At 54.8% G+C, this 22,929-nt stretch overlaps 1 protein-coding gene across 1 annotated transcript in view; it reads left to right on the top strand.

The window, feature by feature from the left end:
- Nucleotides 1-265: 265 nt before the first annotated feature.
- The window catches only part of LOC107539814 (maestro heat-like repeat family member 5), a 38,928-nt gene continuing 16,264 nt past the window's right edge, over nt 266-22,929 (top strand). The window contains exons 1-17 of the mRNA XM_016216411.2: nt 266-345; nt 4,087-4,265; nt 5,379-5,524; nt 6,234-6,362; nt 8,974-9,133; nt 10,215-10,267; nt 12,043-12,150; nt 12,436-12,552; nt 13,016-13,135; nt 13,730-13,876; nt 13,992-14,114; nt 14,863-14,942; nt 15,848-15,985; nt 16,563-16,752; nt 18,309-18,413; nt 19,552-19,687; nt 19,938-20,107. Coding sequence (XP_016071897.2) covers nt 266-345; nt 4,087-4,265; nt 5,379-5,524; nt 6,234-6,362; nt 8,974-9,133; nt 10,215-10,267; nt 12,043-12,150; nt 12,436-12,552; nt 13,016-13,135; nt 13,730-13,876; nt 13,992-14,114; nt 14,863-14,942; nt 15,848-15,985; nt 16,563-16,752; nt 18,309-18,413; nt 19,552-19,687; nt 19,938-20,107 — 2,181 coding nt within the window. The remainder of the gene's footprint in view (nt 346-4,086; nt 4,266-5,378; nt 5,525-6,233; nt 6,363-8,973; nt 9,134-10,214; nt 10,268-12,042; nt 12,151-12,435; nt 12,553-13,015; nt 13,136-13,729; nt 13,877-13,991; nt 14,115-14,862; nt 14,943-15,847; nt 15,986-16,562; nt 16,753-18,308; nt 18,414-19,551; nt 19,688-19,937; nt 20,108-22,929) is intronic.

Raw genomic sequence — 22,929 nt, 5'->3', positions numbered from 1 at the left:
CTGCTGGGGCTGTTCCGTGGGTCTCACAGGGGACAGCTGAGAACCAGAGATGAAAGGGCCAGGCCCAAGGCCACACTGGACACACAAGTAAGTACCCACAAGTGCACTGTTTCCCAACGCTGTCCCTGCAAAGGTCCTGGACACTGGAACCATTGTGACCTCAGGGGTGAGGTCAGGACTGGCAGAGCCAGGGAGGGTGCCCAGAGATAGGGCTGTCCCACTGGCATGAGGACAGGGCCTGTGGGTTCGTCAAAGCGCACCCCAGATGGATGGGCAGCATTCGGAAAAGCAACGCAGCCATGCCATGGCTGATAGGACGACGTCAGACGTGTCCCAGAGCCCCAGGTCAGCCAGGGCCAGACAGGGACCTGGAGGCCGAGGAGGGGACCCCAATGCCCTGCTTCCCACAGTGCCCTGGCCTCTCCCTCTTTTGGAGAGAGCTTCCCTGCAGGGAGCGGGGAGCGAGAGCAGACCCGCCAGGCTCCCTGGCTGAGGAGGGACTGGTCCTGCAGCCACAGCAGCTGGGGGAGTGGCCCCACCAGAGCCCTTGGTGTGGTGGAGAGGCAGCTGGGAGGGGGGAACCTGAATTCAGCCAAGTGGTGTTGAATGCTTGTGAGGACAAAAGGTGTAGCCAGCCGAGTGTCAGTCCAGTCCTCACATGCCTACTTTTGGAGGACAGAGGGACAGACTGTCCTGTTCCCCTGAGCTTCGGCTTCTTCAAAGAAGGTTCCTCTATGGCCTTAGGGCCCCAGTGTCCAGAGTGTCCTGGACGGGCCCTGGGGGCAGCTCCACCTTCTTCCTCTGCCCCCTTGCTGCAGGCTGGAGGGTGCCCTCCTTGGGGGCACAGGGAGGCCAGCTCCGCAGACTACCCTGGGCGGTTCCGAGTCAGTTCCGGCCAATGAGCCCCTCCCTGCGGGCTGTTCCGGGAGCAGCCCTGCATCTTCCACCTCAGTGTTCTGATCAGCACACCCTTGTCTCGGGGTGTCGGGCTGTGTCCTCCTCGCCCGGTCGTGGATGCTTCTAAGGGGAGAACACTCTCCAGTCTGCAGCGGTTTGTCTGTGTTCCCATTGTTTCTTTGTATTAAAAATACATTCAATTTTGCGCCCAGTTGGGCGTGGCTCAGCAGTTGAGTGTTGATCTAGGATCCAGGAGACCACAGTTCGATTCCCGGTCAGGGCACATGCCCGGGGCTGCGGGCTCGATCCCCAGTGGGGGGCGTGCAGGAGGCAGCCGATCAATGACTCTCTCATCATTGATGTTTCTCTCTCTCTCTCCCTCTCCCTTCCTCTCTCCGAAATCAATAAAGATATATTTATTTTAAAAAAGAAAAAAGAAAAAAAATACATTCAATTTTGGTCACTGAAGGGCTGGGATGTGGGTTTCGGGGGAGATAACAGTCTCAGTAGTGCCTATGGCTGCACTGACGGGCCTGAGGCCCCTCCTGGGCACAGAGGGAGACCAGGCTCCAGCCTGTGTGGCATGAGATGCCCACAGGCTTCGTGTGAAAAGTGGGGCTCTCGGGGATGCAGGCTTCACCGTTTTGCAGAGGCTGTGTGTCTTGGGACAGGTCACCCTCTCTGCGCCCGCAGCTCGTGGGGTCGGTGTGAGGCCCCACTGGTGGCAGTGGGGCGGTGAGAAGGCCGCGGGGGGAGCTGCCTAGGCCCAGCACGCCCTCATTTATGCGCCTCACTTTCATTGCTCGTCACCCGCACGCGCGGGGCACGTCCTCGCTGAGCATGCCTGAGCCAGGCTATCTGAAGTCTGACCCCCACCGCTTGTCCACCCCTCTCCCTGCGGATTGTCCCCAGATTCAGAGCTGCTTGTCTGTCCGTCTCTCTCCCCGTGAACGGGGCGCGGCGAGGGGAGGGGCTTCTGCGTGTCCTGGTGGCTGCAGCGGCACCTGGCACGCAGGAGGCATTTACTGAGCACCCACTGAGCGAACGAGGGTGGCTCACAGGCAGCGGCGGCTGCCGGCCCGTGGAGCTGGGGGTTCTCTCCACGCGCAGTGCACTGAGGCACGTGCCGTCGCCCGTGTGGGTCACTCACCTCTGTTGCTGCTGGAGGCATTTCTCTGGATGGAGCACGGCGTATACGCTCGCCGCCTTAAGGACCTTTGGGTGGTTTTCATCTGGGGCTGTTACAAATAAAGCCACCATAAACACTGGTGTACAGATCTTGGGGTAAACAAGTTGTCGCACTTGAGCGCACGCGCAGGTGTGAGCGAGCTGAGCCGGGGGTGTGTTTAACTGCCTTCCACGCTGGCTGTGCCGTTTTGCACCCCACATGGTGTGGGAGATGTCCAGTTGCTCTGCGACCTCGCCAGCACTTGGTATGTTCCGTTCCCCCGATTTTAACGGTTCTGGCTGACGTGTGGTGATATCCCACTGTGGCTTTAATGTGTTTCTCTCCTGGGGAAAGATGTCAAGCACTTTTTGTGTGTCAATTGCCGTCTGTTTATCTCTTTGGATAGAACATCTGTGCCAACCTTTTGCTCATATTTTGACAGGTTGTTAGTGATTTTGTTCTGTGTTGTGTTCCTTATATATTCCAGATACAGTCCTTTATCAGACATGTGATATGCAAATATTTCCTCCGAGTCCACAGCTTATCTTCTCATTTTTTATAGCTTTCTTTCCAAAAGCAGAAGTTCTTCATTCTGATGAAACCCAATTTTATCATTTTTTTCCTTTATGGATAGTTCTTTTGGTGTCAAAGTAATAAATCTTTGTCTAAACCAAGATCATGAAGATTTTCTTTTTTTCTTCTAGAAGTTTTAGAATGTTAGGTTTTACTTTGAGGCCTATCTACTTTGAGTTAATTTTTGTACATGGTTTGAGGCATAAATCAGGGGGTTTTTGCATGTGTATATCCAAACCATTTGTTTGTCCTTTCTTAATTGAATTGCTTTTGCACCTCTATCAAAAATCAATTGGCCTTGTATGTGTAGGTCTTTTTCTGGACTCTATGTTTTGTTCCATTTATTTATATTTCTATGCTTTCAGCATGCCATATTGTCTCATCTACTGTAGTTTTGTAATAAATCCTGAAATCAGTCGTGTTGCTCCTCCAATATTGTTCTTCAAAATTGCTTTGGCTATCTCAGTTCCTTCACTTTTCCATATAAACTTTAGAAACAACTTGTTGGTTACTACAAAAAAAAACAAACAAACAAAAAAAAAACCTCCTGTGATTTTCATTGGAATTGTATTAAATATCTAGATAAATTTAGAGAAAATTGGTATCTTAACAATATTGAGTCTTCCAATCCATGAACATGGTGTGTCTCCTGTCATTAAAGTTTTCTTGATTCCTTCCATCACTGTTTTGTGCTTTATAGTATATATATCTGACAATTATCAGTTAGGTTTATACCTGAATATCTCATAGCCTTTAGTGCTATTGTATATGGTACCTTTTGTATTTCAATTCCCAATTATTTATTGCTAGTATATAGAAATATGACTGCTTTTTGCACACTGACTTTATATTGCAAATTTTATAAACTCGCTTTTTTAATTTTAGTAGCTTTTTTTTATGGGGAATGATGGGAGGATTTTGAGTGACATGATCTGATGTATTTCTTACACGGTGAAACAAGTGGGTGGGTAAAATACTGAGAAACGAACTCCGTCTAATATACTGCTGCCTGCCTGCCCCGGACGGTCTCTGACCTCCCTCCAACACCCCACCAGGGATGGGCAGTGGCCAGGGCAGTCCTGTGTGGCCCTGGAAAGGCCACATCCTCCTCCAAGTCAGTGCAAGAGCTGGAGCCAGGGATGCTGTACCCCGAACGCTCCAGTCCTACCAACCCTGCCTGTCCCCCCAAACACTGGCTGGGAAGTCAGGCCCACCCCCCAGGCCCACAGGCAATGCTGCCAACTCAACAGTGTCCCTGAGGCTACAAGACTTGTGCCCTCTTCCCAGAGCTCAGTCAGTCCACTGAACACAAGGGTGGACACCTGGAAGGATGTGACTAGACTAAGCCTGAGCCAGACCAAGGTGCTCTCAGTGTCCCTTGCGCTCATATCCATGAACACACACAGGGCGCCCAGGCATGTACACCCAGGAGCCCTTTTCCATTTCAGAATCTCCTCCATCTCGGAATCCACGAGGGACCCGTCTTGCAGAAAGGCACCTCAGACCTCTGCCCACAGGGACAGACTGATGCACCCCACCACCATCCTCCTGTGCAAGTCGAATAGCAGCCAGGCTGCCCTGGTGCCCCAGGAGCACAAGATGTTCTTGGAGAAAGCCTACAATGCAGGTGATCACAGCCCCAGGACTCAGGTTCCAGCACATTCCATCATGGCCCTCTGCCCAAAGAAGTCCTGGGGATGAGTGTCAGGGGGAGTCCACCCTCTAGGACCTGGGGGATACCAGAGGTGTGGGCATAGTGCAGCTTTCAGCAGAGAGCCCTGCATGCCCTCCTTGGCCCCTTCATGCCTCCTGAATCCCCAAGGTGCCCTCTTTAACACCTCACTTCACCTCTATTCTCCTACCACACCTTTCACACCTTAGAACCTCAGCTTAGGCCTGGCCCACTCCCTGAAATGCTTTTCCCCTCATTCAAAGAATGACTTGGCCACACCCTTCTAAGCAAAGTTAAATTTCTGCCTCCTTTGGAAAGCCAGCCTTGACTGCCCTTCCATCTTAGTCAGGATTTATTGCCCCTGTCCTCTGTGTGCCCAGGGCCTTTTATACAACTACCCCACAGAACCAATGTCCACTGATACTGGGCATGTCTCCCTGGGCTGGAGGCTCCTTCAGAACATAGCTGGTCCTTGACTTCTCTTTGAGCTCCCAAATACAGCCCTATGACCACCCAGAGTGAACATTATTGAACACTGGATGACTGGATGGAGAGTGGAGGGATGAAGGAATGAACAGAAAGAGAGAGAGAGGGATGGATGATGAATTTATGGATGGATGGATGGATGGATGGATGGATGGATGGATGGATGGATGGACCAATGGATGGATGGATGGATATATTTATTAATGGTTGGATTGGTGGATGAGTGTAAGAATGGACAAACAAGTGGATGGATAGCTGGACTGATGAACAAACATATTTATGAATATATAGGTGGATGGGCATTTGGACCAGTGGGTAGGTGGATGACAGATGAATGGATAAATGGATGAATAAAAGAATGGCTGGATCAATGAAGAGAAGGAAATATGCATGCATTCCTGCTCCTTCTATCTTGAACTCCAGAAGGACTGACTAGACAGACAGGAGGCCCAGGATGTGTTCAGTGCTCCAGTCCTCACTCTCAGATCACTTCTTCCCATTCCCAGCCCACCCAGCCCTGCTGGCTCAATGGGACTTTCCCACAGTCCATCCACCCTCACAGCTTCTTTCCATGTGGTTTAGCCATCTGCTTCAAGATGCTCCGAGACCTGAATGGTTCGGACCCTGTCCGCCTGAAGCACATTGTCAAGAAAATCAAGAACATGGCTCACAAGGCCCCCAACCTGGTGCTGGAAACCATCCATGACTACTTTGTAGACAACCCTGAGGTGGGAGCTGCTTGGGCCACTCGTGGGAGGCACAGGGAACAGAGGGGAAGGCTGGATCCCCAATCTTGGGGCAGGCTCAAATCTTGGCTTCTCCATATGGCAGTTAAATGATTTGGGGCAAGTCAATCTCCTATAGGCTGAGGCGGGAGGAAGAAAAGTTGGACCAATATGTGTTGACTGACCCAAGAACAATCTTGTGATACAGATATTATGATCCCCATAGATGAGGAAACTGAGGCTTAGAGAAGGGAAGTGATTTGCCTAAAGTCACAGAGCTATTAAGTGGGAGAGATGGATGGGTGGATGGATGGGTGGATGGATGGGTGGGTGGATGGATGGGTGGATGGATGGGTGGGTGGGTGGATGGATGGGTGAATGGATGGATGGGTGGATGATTGCTGGGGAAGATGTGAGTTTTAACGAATGAGTGAATAAATGAAGAAATAAATAAACTGGCTTTAAAGATGGGATGCTTTTAAAATCCCATAGCAGTTCCCTGAGGATAGGGACACATTATCATTCATCTGTCTCTGCAGAACCTAGTTCAATGCCTGCATATAGTAGGTGTTCATAAATGGATATAGGCCAAATGGCCAAAGGCATCCACTTAGGATCTTTTCCTTTGGGCATCTTCCCCCTCCCCCACCCCAAGCTCTCGCTGGTGACTCCCAACTTGTCCATGAGCCTCTGCCCAATCTACTGCCCACAGATCTCTAACAGGCACAAGTTCCGGCTGTTCCACATTCTGGAGACCGTCATTGGAGCCAGTGACTCACTGGAGCAGACCTGGGAGAAAGCCTTCATGAAACTGGCCCTGGAGAACATGACCAAGTCCACGGTGGGCCTCCCCCCTCCCCTGGACTCCCGGGAAGGCAGGCAGCTGCCCCAGGGTTCCAAATATGCTAGGACAGCCCAGCCGTGGGTTGACCAAGCAATTCCTATCCATTTTCTCATTTTCTTACCACCAGCCCCTTCAGAGGGACAACTTCATGAACCCATTTCACAGTTGAGAAAGGTGAGGCTCAGAGAGCTCATTGTTGTCTGAGGCCTCAGGACCCTTAAGTGGAGAGCCAAATGTCTGCTGCAGTTCAGCACCTTTTCCCTGCAGGTCCCTGCCCTGTGGTAGGCTCTGATACCCCCTCTCTACCCATTTTCTTACAATTCCCACTGGGGCTTCCCATACCACAGCTCTGGAAGTAGCTGTGAGTCTCATCCATCACCCAGGCTGTGACTCAGCTCTCGGTTGCCTACCTTTGGGGTCCTGCCTGATGGAGACATACAGGTTTGGACCTGGACCACTCCCCATCCCCATATCCCCCCAAGCTGCAATCTAGGGGGCTGCTCCAGGCCAGCCAACTCTCTCAGCTGATTGTGGCTTCAGGGGCTTGGGGGGCAGTGGCTTTACTCCAACCACTAGCCTAGGGCAGCCCCATGGTGGACTCACCAATAAACACATAACTATTCATGGCTGGAGATTGGTGATGAGTCTCCAGGCCCACCACCACGGGTCCAAGCTCTGGGTCTCCATGAGGTGAAGATGGGCATGATCTCACCCCAACAAGCATTTACAAACCCCCCTCACAGACAAAGGGACCGAGGTGCCACACTTACAAGACGGGCTGCGGTCAATACCCAGCTGGCAAGCAGCAGGTTCACAGATGCCATGCCCCCCACAAAGTGCCTGCTCATCGCCCCAGTGTGACTCCTAGAGAAAAATAAGAGGATAGCCCTACCTACTATAGCCTTTTTCCTAAAATTCTTTTTTTTAATTTATTAGAAAATATTTAACTCATCATTGTGAAGTAAATCAGGTATACGTTAAAAGTGCAAGGCATCCGAGTATAATTACAGACTAATAATAATAATGAAGAGGGGAGGCGCGACCCAGGTGGGCAGGGCTGCAGGACGAGCAGAGCCCATCTCTGTCCAGGCGGCAGCCTGGCTTCAGCCCTGCCAAGGGCAGACAGGAGCCCCTCTGGGGCAGCATGGGAGGGTCTGGGTAGTTCTGGGGGCTGCCTCCAGCCTGGGTTGGGGCAGGCACTCCTGTGGGTGCCACAAGCTGGCCCACGACTCACAGAGCAGAGCAAGCAGGTCACCACCCAGGTCCAGACCAGCCAAGCACGTCTCAGCATCCGAGCCAGGACTGGGACTCTCATTACCCACCCCACTTGGGGGCCCCGTCTCCTATTCCCCAAGCCTTCCTCTTTCCCGTTCACCCTCTCACAATGGAGACACAGCCTGTAGCAGCTTCTCAAGGAAGGTGCTCTGGAAGCACCACTTTGAGACCTTGCCTTTCTGGAAATCTCTGTTCTGTTCACCACGGACTGCACGTTGGAGCTGGTATCCCGTTGTCTCCCTGCCCCCGGTGCGGCTGCGGAGACTCCGGAGCCATCCTTTACCGGGGCCCGCCTTCTGCTGGGAGGCTCCTGGCAGCTTCTCTGTGCCCTGCACGCTCTGCGGGTGCACAGTGGCGCCTGGCTCTGGGCTGTTTTTAGCCACCAGGCTTTGCAGTCTTGCGCCCTTGTCATCTGGCAGCTTAGCTCCTTGCTCTGTGGCGATGGTTTACGCTAATGCACCGGCGATGATGTCTCCTGGGAGGCTAACGTTCAGAGGAGGTGCTTTTGAAAGCTCCTAACATTGTCTTGCCTCTCCTTCCATCTCTCTGCCCTTCGTTCCGCTCCCTGAAGATTCGTTGTTGCCTTCCAACCCTCCTAATTGAGTTTCCCCCCATATCTTTAACTTTCAAGAGATCTAGATTTGTTCTCGGAATGTTCCTCTCTCGCATCACGTTCGTACAGTCACAGATGCAATATTGGCTCTTATCTCTCAGAGGATATTAAAGAGGCTCTGCTCTGCTGGGAGTTTCCATCTCCCTGCTTGGCCTCTGTGTCCTCCCAGCTGCTTGCGTCTGGGCTTCATCGGGTTTGTGGTGGTGGGTTTCACTGTCTCCCATGTGCGAGGCCTGCCCCTGTGCAGCTGTCTGCCGGTGGTCAGGAGTTGTTCGGACGCTCTGAACACACAGGTGGGCTGATGGGATGTGGGGTCCATTGTGGAGTAAAGAGGTGAGCCCACTACCCCTGCACCCCCATGTCATAGCTCTCAGTCTTCCCTCCTGGGCCATCCAGGCTTTGCACAGAAGACCTTGGTCCAGTGCTTGGCCTGGCGCTGAGGCCCAGGAGGTGTTGCGGAGGACCTGGCCTACCAGGTGACCACTCCTGTGCTTACGGGCCTGGCCTGGCCTCCCCACTCAGCAACCCCCTGCGGCTCCTCCAGACACCAGGCCTCCAGACTTTACTGGACCCTCCAGGTGTGCAGAGTGGGGAGGGCATCGAGGCACCTGACCAGTTCTTAACCCACATTACCCGGCCCCCCGGTGTGGGAGACGGGTGCTCCGCCAGAGCTCCCTGTACGAGCGCCGCTCTTACTGCTCACCCCCCCTTGCCCTGCAGGAGCTGGAAGAGGCATATCAGGACGCGGCCAGCAACGTGCTGGTGGCCATCTGCAGGCACTCATGGCGGGCGGTGGCCCAGCACCTGGAGACCGAGGTCCTGACAGGTGTCTTCCCACACCGCAGCTTCCTCTATGTGATGGGCATCTTGACCTCTAAACGTAAGTCCTGCCCATGGGTCCTGAGGCACCCCCAGGCCAACCTTTGCCCTGGGCTGGCATGGTGGGGGTGGGGCAGGTGATGGAGAGAGGACCGAGGAGGGGGCTGGGCATGTTCATGGCAGAGGGCAACCAGCTGCAGACCGAGTACCCACAGCCCCCCTCCCCTCTGCCAGCCGGGCCATGTGGGACCCCTGCAAAAGGGGAACACTGCCCAGCTGTGTTGCCCATTCTGACTCTAAGTTGAGGTCTCACTAGGATGAGGGTTCAGCTATTGCAAGACAGCAAATGTTGACTGAGGACCTGTCACATGCCATTAGGCTCACAGGGAAGCAAGCATCACTCTCATCGGGCATGAGCTGAGCTCACTGCTGCTCATCAGGGAAGGCTTCCTGGAGAAGGCAGACAGATCTAAGCTGTGCCTTGAGGGATGAATAAGAGTTTGAGGAGGGAATGGTGTATATGCCTCAGGGCTTTAGAAAGGAATTGGTGGCAGTGGCAGCGAGGGGTTGGGGGACAGTGGGAGTACATAATGTGGTCTCAAAGGCCATGCTTGGGAGTTTAAACACTAAGGCCTAGGAGAAGGTAGGCTCAAGGTTGCCTCGGCTTTGCATCCCTTCCCTGGGACTGGCAGGCTGGGTGAAGGTCCCTCTGTGCCTGGGGTGACCTCTGAGACCCCCAGGGTCATCCCTAAAGCAGCCTCTCCTTCTGAGGCTGGGTTTAATGTCTCACAATGCCTCCCCTCTAAGCCTTATTTTCTTACCTTGAGGGGACCCCAGCACATCCCAAAGAGTCATGCCAGGAGTGCCCCTTTGTTCACCATTGGGGAGCTTCATGTGGCCCCCTGAGGTCACACAGCAAAGCCAGTGGGGCCACAGCTCCAGCCCAGCTCTGGACCCCGTGCTCAAGCACTGTTCACAGTCCTTGGAGCTCCCCTCCAGCCTGGAGCTGAGACAGGGAAAGGCAGGACAACCTCAATGTCACCCTGACTCAGTCCAGTGTCCAAGGATGGAGGAAACAGAGCCTGAGATCCAACCTGGCTGTGACATCAGCCCCGGCCTCCAGTGACCCTTCTTTCCCACAGAGGAGCTCTTCAGCCAGCAGGAGAAGGTGTGCTGGGAAGAGCAGCTGACCAAGGTAGGGAGGGAGCCTTTTGTGGGGACAATGGGGGACAGAGGAGCAGGTAGTACACTAACATGGGTAGGCACATGCTCAGCTCTGGGTGGGTGGGGAGAGCCCCACTTTACAGATGAGCAAACAGGCTTTGGGACTGGAGAGGACTTGACCACAGTCAAGGGGGTGGTCCCTGGGGGACTTGGGATTTGAACCTTGGCCCCTAAGTACCTGAAACAGAGCAGGTGTCCAGCACATACAAGGTCTTCCCACCCACCTTGGGGGCTGAGTCCATGACTGAGGGGGCCAGAGAGGATGCAGAGGCTGGATCTCAGAGCTTGGCAGGAAGGAAGCAGGTTGGGGTGGGCTGGATACCACACCATTGCCAAGGTGTGGTATCCTCGAAGGTCCATGTCTGACCACCCACCCACATGCGGGCTGGTGTGGCTGGGAGAAGGAGCACAGGATACTGGCTGACCTGGGTTCAAGTCCAAATTCAACCAGTCTCAGCTGTGGGACCGGGCTGACCTGCCTTTGCTTCTCGGCACCTTAGTTTCCTCATCTGTGAAACGGGGATGAAGGTACCTAGCTCAAATGTCCGTTGCCAGGGTTATAAGAAAAAATCCATATAAAGGGCATGTTAAATGTCAGTTATTATTATCACATAGTAGCAGCAGCAGAATCATTGTAATTAAATGGTATCTAGAAGAAACAAGACCAGCAGCAGCAGCAGCGATACAAGTAATTAATAGAGAAATAAGACAGAAAATCACTCAGGGTATAGACAACTTGAACAACCTAATTAACCACATCGATCTAATTGGCATTCCTTTCAAATGTAAACAGGACGTTCACCAAGACAGATTCATGGCTGGGCCATATGTAAAGTTCCAATAAATTTAAAAGGACTGAAACCAAGCAGAGCCCATTTATGACCAGAACATAAGTTATAGGTCAATAGCAAAAATAGACCTGGGGAAAATTCAAATATTTGGAAATTGTAAGTAACCCATGGGTCACTGGAGAGACCACGAGCGGACTAAGGAAACATTTGAGCTGAATGATGAGGGCGCAGCACATGGACATTGGTGGGGTTCATCCAAAAACATTGCTTAGAAAGAAATTTATATTTTTAAATGCCTACATTAGAAAAGAAGGCAGCAAACCCGTCATCTAAGCCTTAATTTAAACCCGTCATCTAAGCCTTAATTTAAAATGCTCTCAAAGAAAGCGAGCAAATTAAACCCAAAATAAGTAGAAGTAATAAAAACTAGAGGAGGAATCAAAGGAAGTTTCTAAAAGAAAAAACAATAGAGACTGAGTAAAACCCAAGGTAGGTTATTCACAAAAGACTGGCAAAGCGATAAGTTCCTTGATAGGTTAATCAAGAAGGTTAAAACAAACCCACAAAGCACCAGGATCAGGGGAGAAGCACTGCACGGCCTTCAGGGCCAGACGGCAATGCTGAGATATGACTCCAGTGAGTTAGGCCATTTAGGAAGAACACAAGTGACTGAACTGACCCAAGGAGAAACGGAAAGTCTGAGTGGTCCTGTAGGGAGGAACCTGGAGTCATAATTATATACCTGCCCACAAAGGAAACTCCGGGGTTCAGGTACTTCACTGGTTAATTCCATCACAGTTAAGGGACAAAGAGTCCAACTCTACACACATTCTCAGAAGGGGGAAGGGGCAAGAGGACGGTGACTCAGGGCACCAAGTGGCCGGGGTGGACCAGGCTGGTGGAGCCCAGCTCACAGGGAAAGGGCTCCAGCCCTGCCCACCCTGTCTACTCACAGATAGCCGTCAAGTCTGTCCATTTCCTGCACATGGACGGGTGGTCCAAGGAGCTGCTGTGGGCACTCACCAAGCCTGACCTTATATACCAGGAGCAGCCCCCAGAGAAGGTGGGTCCCATTCTCCCTCCTCATGAACAACCCTGCTGCCTGTCCATAGGATGCACACCCGAAGTGAGGCGCTGGGCCCTAGAAAGAAACTGCTGGACCCAAGAGAAACGAGAGGGGGGGCACTGAGCAGCACTGAAGCCACACCCCTTAAGCTTCACCACACCACTAGGCAGGGGTTGATGGTCCCACAGAGTGTGGCTGCAGGAGCCCTGGCAGGCCACCCAGTTGGACAGGGATGGACAGAGATGGGTCTGGCTCAGGACAGGAAGCTGAACCCTTCCCCAGGCCTTCCTGTTCGTCTTCTATGGGCTGATCCTTCAAGCTGAGGAGAGCAGCACCACGGTCAGGACACACCTGCGAACCCTCCTGGAGACATCCCACCAGTGGCCTAAGCAGAGGGAGGTGAGGGCCAGCTCTCAGCCCAGCCCAAAACTGACTGAGCCTGGCCACAGGCTTAGCCTGCTCTTGGTCACCTGCTGAGCCCTGACCCTGGTCACACTCTGAGCCTCACCCCATCACAGACTGAGCCCATCACAGCTTAGGTCCTCTTTTTCATCACGCACTTAGTTCCTGGACCATGGTTCCTACCTCTGGCTCATGTCTGCTCAGAGCTGGGCATGGGGTGGGGGTGATTACAGGCCTCCAGGCCTCTCCTTCCTGCCTCCCCACCCACCTTCCAGAGCCCATAAGAGAAACTCCTACGGGGTTGGGCTGAGAGATGCCTGTTTTAGAGTGTGTGGGGGTGGGAAGTGGATGTCTGTGGCCTCAGACAAGTCCTCTCCCTTTCTGGGCCTCAGTTTCCACACCCCCAGTGAGGGGTCAGACTCCAGACCCCACACAGTGACCCTGTTCCCCCACCCCTTAGGGCATCTCTCTCACAGTGGGGCTGACTGCAGTCCGCCACCTGGACCATGTGTGGGCTGTCCTGGAGCAGTTTGGCAGGAGCACACCCATCAAGTGCAGCCTCCACAGCTTCTCCCCAAAGGTACTGGCTCTGGGGTCACTGGAGCCCCAGCAAGGGACTGGGACATCCGGGCCCCTGCCCTCCAGAAAGGTCTGAGCCTCCCAGCAGGATCCCCTGGGGCGAGTTAGGGGCACAAGCTTTGGACCCTGTGTCCTGACCTTTGGTTCAGGACCCACTTCTATACCCACCTGTGGTGTGACGCTCCTGTGCCTCAGTTTACCCTCTTGAACAAGTCCTTCCTCCCTTGCCAGTTGTTGAGTTGAAATGAGCCATGATGGGAAATGCTGGGTCACAGCTCAGGCATGGCAGTGGTGGCTGCCATGTGTCTATTAGGTCTTAGACCACGGGCCTTGTCTCAAACATGAGACAAGGGCCAGAGGTCATGTGCCCAGCAGAGGGACTAGCAGCAACCCTGTCCTCCCTGCACCTGAATCACTCTCACGGGCAAAAGCATTTTTCCCTATTTTCCTGCTGAAGTAAACTGAGGCCCACCATCCCTCAGAGCACCCTGCCTCCAGTACCCTTCTAGGACCTGGGATACCTCCCGTTACTGCTCCCCCAGAGTCGGGGCCCAGCAGCACCCTGATGCTCCTCATCTACCCCACCCAGGGCCAGACTTCAGAGGACCTGCGGTGGAGGTGGGCCAGCAGCACGATCCTCCTGGCCTACGGTCAGATGGCAGTCAAGGCCAAGGCCCACATCCTGCCATGGGTGGACAACATCTTGTCACGGATGATCTTCTTCTTCCGCTACAGCTCCTGGGTACGTCCAGGGCCAGGGGCCACCCCTCTCCCCCTCTGCAGTGCCTGCTGCCATGCTTGACTGACTCTCGCTCTCTCCTGCCTTCCCCACCCCTGGCTCCTGGCCTCCTCCCCAGGATGAGACCCTGAAGCAGAGCTTCCTCACTGCCATCCTCATGCTGGTAGGGGCCATCAGCCGCAACAGGGGCGCCCAAAGCTACGAGTTCTCCCAGATCCCAGAGCTTTCAGAATGCCTGATGGTGAGTTCCAGGTCCTGGGCAGAGGAAGGGGGTGGAGGGGTTGCCCGCCTCAGACCAGCAGTGTTTGTTCATAAGAGGCACCCCTGGGAAAGGGGTGGAGCAGCTGGGTTTCTAGAGTATGAACAAGCCCCTCACAGCCTTTTACACCTGGGAGCACAACCATGTCCCCCACTTCACTTAGTTCTTCCAGTGGCCCTGAGCTGGCCAGGTATGTCCCCCACACAGGTAACCTTGCTGAGGCCCAGAAAGGTCAAAACCATCCATTCTGCTCATCCTGACCTAGATAAGACCAGCAGTTACTAGAGATTGTGGCCTCACAGAACCCCAAGGTTATGGAGGAAATACACATGTGATGGGCAATCACAAATAATAACAACAGCATTTCCTCTTTGCTGAACTCCTGCTGCAATTCAGACGCTGCTTCAAGTGCCTTTCTTCATGCATAACGCCATGCGCCAGAGCCACGGTGCTTGTGAATTAACACAGCTCAGAGCAGTTTGGAGACTTGCCCAAGGTCAGGCAGCTACTACGTGGGAAACCAGCATTTAGATATGACCTGTCTAATTCTAAAGCCCATGTTCTAGTTCTCTAAGTGGTGGCCAGACTACCCGGTGGATAAGGAGCTGGAGAATAATCCTGTGGGTCACACGAGTACTAGGCACTGAGGTCTTTAGGAAGATATCAAACTTGGTGTCAGGAGTGGGATAGGCCCAGGCATGAGTGACAGCCTTCACCTGGGCATTTGCAGGTTTTGATGGAGAAGGAGCCCAAGGACTCACTGTGTACATTGACTCGCCAGCAGACCATCCATGTCATCTCCAGCCTCTGGTAGGCTCCCCAGCTCCACACAGCGAGAGGTCAGAAGTCAAAGCCCCCCTAGGAAGGGCTAAGGTGGCCATGGTGGCTGGGGGATGGGCAGCTCATAGAGGCCAGAGCATTTGGTCTGGGGGCACAGCCACTCCCCAGAGTGAGCTGACCCCTAAACACTCAAGGTCAGAGCAGTCAGTCAGGGAAAATCCCAGCTACAGGCAGAGTCTAGAGCAGGCCCCAGGTGTTGGAGGAGGAAGCCTTGCCTAGATTCCAGCCAATATCCCAAGGAAGGAAGGGAGGCTCAGGGATGCCAGAACAGGTGGCAGGTCCTGATTTAGCCACCCACCTACAGGCAGGATGAGGGGGTGCCTTGCCTCCCTACCCTGGCCAGGACAGGATGAGTTGACTAGGAAGTGGGAGCTCAGGGAGTTCAAAGCCGCATGCTCTCTAACTGCAGAGGGACCCAGCAGGCAGCAGGCAGCAGCCAAGCATCCTGCGGCCCAGCCCTGCACTTGAAAGGTGGGAGGTGGAGTTGTGACAGCCTTCCCCATAGTGGTCAGACCAGGTTCAAATCCCAGTTGTGCACCCAGAGCTGGGAAGACACCCGAATGCTTCATAAAGGACTCCTGGGGTACAGGGCTTCATGAATCCCTGCTCCCAGGCAGGCCAGTAAGTCCCTTACAAACACCTGTGGAAGTCACCTGCGCAGGAGGCCTGCAACAGGACACAGAGGGGAAAGGCTGGGGAGGCAGAAGTGTACATGTATTCAAAGCAGAAAGGCCAGATGGGATAGAATGCCTGAGTCCTGGGGGAAGGGGGGCGCTACTGCTCAGGGCTCACACACTACTGGCTATGCTGGCAGGTGACCCCTTCCATCCCCAGCTCCCACGCCCCTCCCTCACTGCCTTCTGTCCTCCACACAGTAAGCTGAGGCCGCCCTTGGACACAGAGAAGAAATCGCGGCTCCTATCTGTCTGCCTCCGCAGCGTGCTGGCCCTGCCGCTGCTGGACGTCCTGGAGAAACACACCTGCCTCTTTCTGGAGCCACCCAACATACAGGTGTGAACCTGGCCAGCGTATCCAGCTCTGCCTGCTGCTCATGCTTGGAAGGAAGCTGGTGTTAACTGAGCACCTGCTATGTCCCAGGCCCTGTGGAGCTCCCCAGGGCACCCAGAGCATTGGTGGCCAGTGTCCAAGGGCTCTGCTCTCACGGGTTCTGGTGAAGTGTGGGCTAGGTCATTTCTGTGGCCCTCTCCCTCCCTGAGCATGCCTGGTGAGCCGATCAGTAAAGATTGGGGGCCTCATGTGGGGGACCCAAGCATTGGAACCAGCTGCATAATTTGCTGGGACCACTGCAAAATGAAAATGTGGGGCTCTTGCTTAAAGTCCATTAAGAATTTCAAGATGGTGCCAGCAGAGCAGTGAATGGTGCACTCACAGGGCCCTCCTGGGGCCAGGGTCTGTGTGGGTTGCATGCCTGTGAAGCGAGCCCCTGAGGAACCTGTGCCCTTAGGAAGGCCCAGGCCATCCTCCTGCCAAGTCTCCCCATGTGCCAAACAGGGATTGTGATGGGGCCCTTCATGGGCACCTGTGAGCTCTCTGAGGAGTCTGCGGGAAGCAGGTGCCCCTAGCACTGAGATGGCCAAAAGCACTAAGCCCCACACAGGCCTCCACCTTCCATCCACCCACCCGGGCTCGGTGGCCACCTGACTGGTGTATCGTCCCCACACAGACCCTCTACAACCAGACCTCAGAGGCGCTGGACCAGATGCTGCAGACCTTCATCACCCAGAACCCTACAGCGGCAGAGCTGCACTTCGTGCTGTCGGTGAGGTGGGGGTGGGCAGTACAGGGTGGGGGCACAGGCAGGGCTGGGCCAGAGGGTGAACCCAGGAGGGCGTCCCAGAGGAGACAAGGCCTGAAGGGGGGGGGGAGTGGCCCAGGAGGCGTGAGGGCTGCCCCTTTAGGAATCACAGTGATTCGAGACAACTAAGGGGGAGGAGGGGCACAGAGGCAGGAGCAGCCAGGTGGTGCCTGAGCCTTAAATGCCACACTAAAGGGAGCTGGTGAGGAAACGGCCATGGCCCTGCCCGGGATCTTCCCTCCCACACCCCAGAGAACACCCCCTGCAACTGAGTGCCCAGCTGTAAGGGAGTCTCATGAGCCCAGCCCCCCACTCTTTCACCTACTGTCTGGGCAGGAGGGAGACCAGTCAATAGGCAGTGACAGTATCCAGAGGCAGGGGAGGACCCAGGCAGGTCAAGGTCACTGGGACTTCACCCTAATGGGGGCTAAGGGACAGAAAGCGAGGGGAGGGGAGGAAAAGGGAAGGGGAAGGACCCTGTAGGCAGAGGGCACACAGGAGCAAAGTGAACAGCACGCATGAAGACAGTGGGCCCATGCAGCGGTTCTGCATGGCCAGGGCATGGCCTGGTGTTAAGGGTGAGGTCAGGTCAGCAGGAGCTCCCGACCTGGGGGCACAGATGGAAGCTGGAGTGTGTGAGCACGGCTAGGAGTAAATGCCATCTGCATTTTCACTCACCTCAAGATGTAGAGTGGCAGCCGGATGAGCTGTCTGCCACTGGAGGAAGTCGCAGATGTCACAGGGCATCACCGGGGTACAGAATCCCCAAATACTGTTTACCCTCCTCCGTCCGATTTGAGAATCTACTCTGGTGATATATCGCCCTAACAAAAAGACTCAAATCTGGCATGAAACTGTCCACTATAGCTGTCTAATGGGCCTTGGTGCTCCTTTATAATTCTGTGCATTTTTGTGCACAGAAAAGCATTGCTCTGGAGAGGGGCGCATTGTGTGGGGCAGGCCAACAGCCAGGAGCCTCAGCGGGCTATGAGCTGCAGGGGTGCGCCAGCTACAGAAAGGGGAAAACTCTGGGCGCGGGCGGCAAGGGACCAGGAAGGCTGGCAGGCGGAGAGGTGGAGGGGAGGGAGCGGAGCCCGAGCCCGAGCCCAGGGCGGGCAGAGCGGAGCAGAGCCGGCGCCAGGGACCGAGCGAGGGGCCGCGGCCGGACTGAGGCGACCAGGCCGGGGGAGGGCGGGGCCGGCGGGGCGGGGCGGGGGCGGGGCCGGCGGGGCCGGCGGGGCCGGCGGGGCGGGCGGGGGCCGGGGGCGGGGCCGGCGGGGCCGGCGGGCCAGGCCGGGCCGGGGCGGGGCGGGGGCCGGGCCGGGGGCGGGGCCGGCGGGGCGGGGCGGGGGCGGGGCCGGCGGGGCGGGGCGGGGGCGGGGCCGGCGGGGCCGGCGGGGCGGGCGGGGCCGGGGGCGGGGCCGGCGGGGCGGGGCGGGGGCGGGGCCGGCGGGGCGGGGCGGGGCCGTGCGAGGCCCCCGCCGCAGCGCCCCTGCCCTCCCGCCCCTTCGCCCCCGCAGCACCTGTACGTCTGGCTGGCGTCGGAGAAGGCGCACGAGCGGCGGCGCGCGGTGAGCAGCTGCATGGGGCTCCTCAGGTTCCTGAGCGACAACCTCTACCTGGACGTGAGTCCCGAGCTCGCGGCCCCCGCGCGCTGCCACCAACCGCGTGGGTCCCTGAGTGCCCTGCGGGGGCCGAGTGGCCCCCTTTCTTAGCGTCCGAGGAACCAGGCGGGGTGGGGACGGAGGACCGCTGAAGTCCTCCCAGCTGCGCTCTGGGCCCAGGCGCCCTGACCCTTGACCCTGGAGGCTGGGCTCCTGTCGGAGCGCCGAGAAGCCCCACCCCGAGCTCGGCTTCCCACCGGTGAAAGGGAGGAACGAGCCCTCCTCGGAGGGATACGGCGGGACTCCGGCGACGTGCGGCCCGTAAAGGGCCCGAAGCGCGCCCGCCCCCGACGAGGGCGCCCCGTGCGCCCTCCGCGCATCGCGACTCCCGCGGCTCCTGCGGCCCCGCTTGACCTCCGCCTGCCGCCGCCTCCCCGGGTTGAACCGACACCGGCCGGCGTGGGCCAAAATCCGCCCCAGTTCCTCAGGGGGCCTCCTGGGGGGTAAGGGGCTCGGTTCCTCCGCGGAGGCCTGGAGGGCGCGTCGTCCTGACGCGGGGGGAGCTGGGCGTCCCGGGGGAGCTCGCCACGCAGGCTCCCCGCTCCCCGCTTCGGGGACCCCTCTAGAGGGCGTCACGGTGGCTTCGGTTTACTCGAAGTCAGTCCCCACAGCACAGGACCGAGACCAGGGTAGGCCAGCGAGGCTCTCGCCTGGGGGGCCAAAACACAAAACACTCCAAACGAGACCGATATTTTAATGTGACGTTTTAAACGATAAACTCAGCAAACTGTGGCCCATGGGCTGCCTGCCTGTTGTAAGTAAAGTTTATGACAACCCGTCGGGATTAGGGTGAGACTAGCGAGGCGAAGTCACGGGAATGTAGTCCAACGCCGTCTTCGTTTACAATTTTAAAACATTTCATCCTGGGGTTTTCCCATTCATTCTGATTTTTCTAAGTATTACATCAAAACATTATTTTTCTTGACTTCTGAGCTTTTAGCCACCCCTTAAATTTTGCCCAAGCCCAAGTCCCAGCCCTGCCACATGACGAGGGTGTCCATTGTGACCCTGGCAGTGCTGGCTGGGGTGAGGGTGTGGCAGGGTGGGGGCTCCATGGGTGTGTTCTGCCATCAGTGGTCCCCCTGCACTCTCCCCACAGCCAAAAGAGGACTTCAAACGGATTGGACAGCTGATGGGCATGCTGGGGATTCTGTGCCAGGACCCAGACAGGGCCACCCAGCACTCCAGCCAGGAAGGGTTGGGCCATCTCTACCAGCTCCTGATGCGCCAGAGAGGTGAGTATCCGTGTGGCACAGCCTCTGCCAAACCCACACCAGCATTCCTGAACTCAACTCCCCCAGTCTGCCCAAACCTACCTCTAACTTCACACAGACCCCCAGGACCTCTCTGACTCCCATCCCCAAACTTGGGCACAGGCCTGACCCTGATTACCAATGACCCCACCCTAATTCCTGCCTGTCCCAACCTGGACCCCAATCCCACATTTGCCCCACACTCACCCTTTCCCATTGCCTCCCTGGCCAGCAGAGGCTTCGCAGGTGAAAGAGCTGGTCCCCAAGCAACTTTCCCAAGCCAGCAAGGATGGCGCCCTGCTCTGGAGCAGCGGAGACCAGAAGGCCACTCCCCCTGCCCCCCAGGAGGCTGTGTTCCCAAAGGACCAAATCTTCCAGCTGGGCAGCCACCAAGTCATCAAGGTCAAAGCCCTTAGAATCGTGGGCAGGTCTGGGTGGGGGGCCGTGGCCATGCTCTGCTCCGACCCCCACCCCCACCCTCTTTGACATGGTTCTGGTGCTGACAGGGTAGCCTAGCTGGACCCAGGGGGTCAGCACCTGGGCCAAAGCATGAGTATTAAAACCTAGGCCAGGATCTCATCTACGTCTTTGGTGGTTAACTGAGAGCTTTGGGGGAAGCCCGGGCCGCTGGCCTGGGACAGGGGAGAGAGGCGGGCGTGGTTTGGAAGAAGGAGCTGGGGACAGACTCTGGGGCCAACAGCCCAGGCTTGAGTCCCAGCTCTCTCACTGCTTTTACCTTGGACAAGCCCCTTCTCTCTGATCCTCAGTCTTCCTCTGTAAAATGGGCAGAGTGGTGCCAGTGACATCCCAGCCTCCATGAGCACCCAATAAATCGCACTCTCAGGGCAGCTGTCATGGTAGGTGTCCTCTGAGGCACCATACGACATCCTCCCCTTTGAGTGTGATTCTTGCAGGTGAACGCTGCAGAAATGTTCCTGCTCTCCTCATTTTCACAGAAGCCTTTCTTAACCCTCTGAAGGCATAGCCTGTCTTTCCTCTCCCACTGTCATATGGTCTACCTCAGCAGATCCTCCATGGTCAATGGCTTGGGGGAATCCAGTTGTTCCCCAACATCCCTTTCATGATCACAGTGAGATTCCGTGTCTTTGTGACAGTCCCTATCTGATTTGAATTGCATTCCTCTCTGGAGATGAGCGCGGCTGAGCACCAGGTGTGGCTGGGTGTGGCATGGATGGGCTGTGTTACATGGAGCCTCAAGTTCTGAGTGGGCAGTTCATGTTGTCTCTGACATGCTGGCTTCAGCTTGCCCGTTCTCGGTGTTAAACCCATAGCTAGTAAAGACCCTGCAGTTGGTGTGCTTGTCAGTCTCCCCCAATACACCTTGTGCACTCCAGCCCAGAAGCAGGTCTCGGCAGGACCTGGTGGTAGAGCCAGCTTCCGATAAATACCCATTCAGTTGAATCAAATGATGAAGTGACAAAGGCACCAAGGGTTCCGAATCCAGTCCTGGCTGACTCCAAAACCCGAGCTCTCTGCAGCTGCAGCGAGCTGTCAGTGAGGCTGATCAGAAGAAGTTCAGTACAGAAGATCTAAAGCCCTGAGTGCATCAATTATCTGGGCCAGATGGGAAAACCTGGTTTGGTTTCAGTTTATGCAAAAAAACCTGGGCTGGGAGTAGAAGCAGAACAGGAGAGGAGGGATCCTCTAGCCACCAGCTCAGTGGGGACCAGTGGTGAAGGGACCCCAGAGCATTCAGGTCCTCAGGTGGACTGAGCTACTAGGAGCATAGTGTCCAGGACCCGAGAAGGGGCAGTCTGCCCCACTCTGCACTGCCCCTCAACATAGACAGTGGGTGTTTGGCTCTGGCTCTCCCTTGGGCAAGTGATAGTAACTGACAGGAGCACAGAGAGGGGAGAGGATGGGAGGGTCTTCTAATCAAGGAATGGTAGATCTGGGAAGATTTGGTGAACAGACCTGGGTTCTAGTCCCAAGTCTGTCCTTGATTGCCCATGTGGTCTGGATATACTACACCTTCATCACTACACTACCTTTATTACCACCGTCACCACTATCATCACCACCACCACCATCTCTACCATCACAACTGTTACACCACCTTCATCACCACTATCAACACCACCATCTGCACCATCATCACCATCAGCACCACCATCACCACAACAGTTATCACCACCTTCATCACCACCATCACCATCTTCATCATCATCACCACAACAATCACCATCAACATCAGCATCACCACTATCACCACTGCCATCTCCACCATCACCATTATCCCCACCACCAATTCTGCATTACTGTCACCCCCATCTCACATTTATTATGCTCTGGGTTAAAGTAAGATATCTCAAAAGTATTTACCAATCCAGAGACTGTAGTATTCTAGGATTCTGAGTGTCTAACCACCATTCCAAGTTGAATTTTTTCACAAACATACTAAATACTAGAACTTTAACAAAACTTGACATTTTAGAAAACAATTTTAAATTTGATGTTCTAACAAGATTTGTGTTAACCTAATATTCTTTTTAAAAAGTTAGTATAGACTACAAATAGTCCATTGAAGTTATTTTAACATCATAACAAACAACTAATAATCTAACATTCTCACAAAAATTTTACCAAAATTTTAGAATAATAAGATTCTAATTAATATTCTAAGATGCATTATTGACCACTTATTTGTATATCTAATATACATACAAACATTATAACAGATTTTTTAAAATTTTAACAAATATCCTAACATTCAGAGAAACATTTTATTGTCCTTAATATTCTTGCAAACATAATTTTGTGTCAGGCTTCCCAACTATCACTCTTTCACCAGCATTTTTCTTGCTCTAATTATCAGGTGCTCCAAGTCAGAGCCTTCCACAGACCTTTCTGGGGGAATGGGAGTGCCTGTATCTGCACCATCCAAGGCAGCCACTAGCCATGTGTGGCTATGAGCAGTTGAAATGTGGCCAGTGCAACCAAGGAACTAAATTTAAATTTTTACTTAATTAAATTAAGTTTAAATAACTATATGTGTCTGGTGGCTACCATATTTGGCAATGATGCTCTAAGTCTTTCCAGAAAGGTTCCACCTGAACAGCCCGATGCCGACCCAGCCCTCCCTCTCAGAGATCCCACCCACCACCTTGCATTTCCCTGAGAACCTCATTATTACCCTGAGTAGCTAATGTCTGGTATTGAAAGTGACAGCCATCTCCCTGAACCTTTAGCTCCTGGGAGAATGT

Source organism: Miniopterus natalensis, chromosome 16 (genome assembly GCF_054644295.1).
Source record: "Miniopterus natalensis isolate mMinNat1 chromosome 16, mMinNat1.hap1, whole genome shotgun sequence".
Lineage (NCBI taxonomy): Eukaryota > Metazoa > Chordata > Mammalia > Chiroptera > Miniopteridae > Miniopterus > Miniopterus natalensis.
This window is presented reverse-complemented; position numbering and strand designations above follow the sequence as displayed.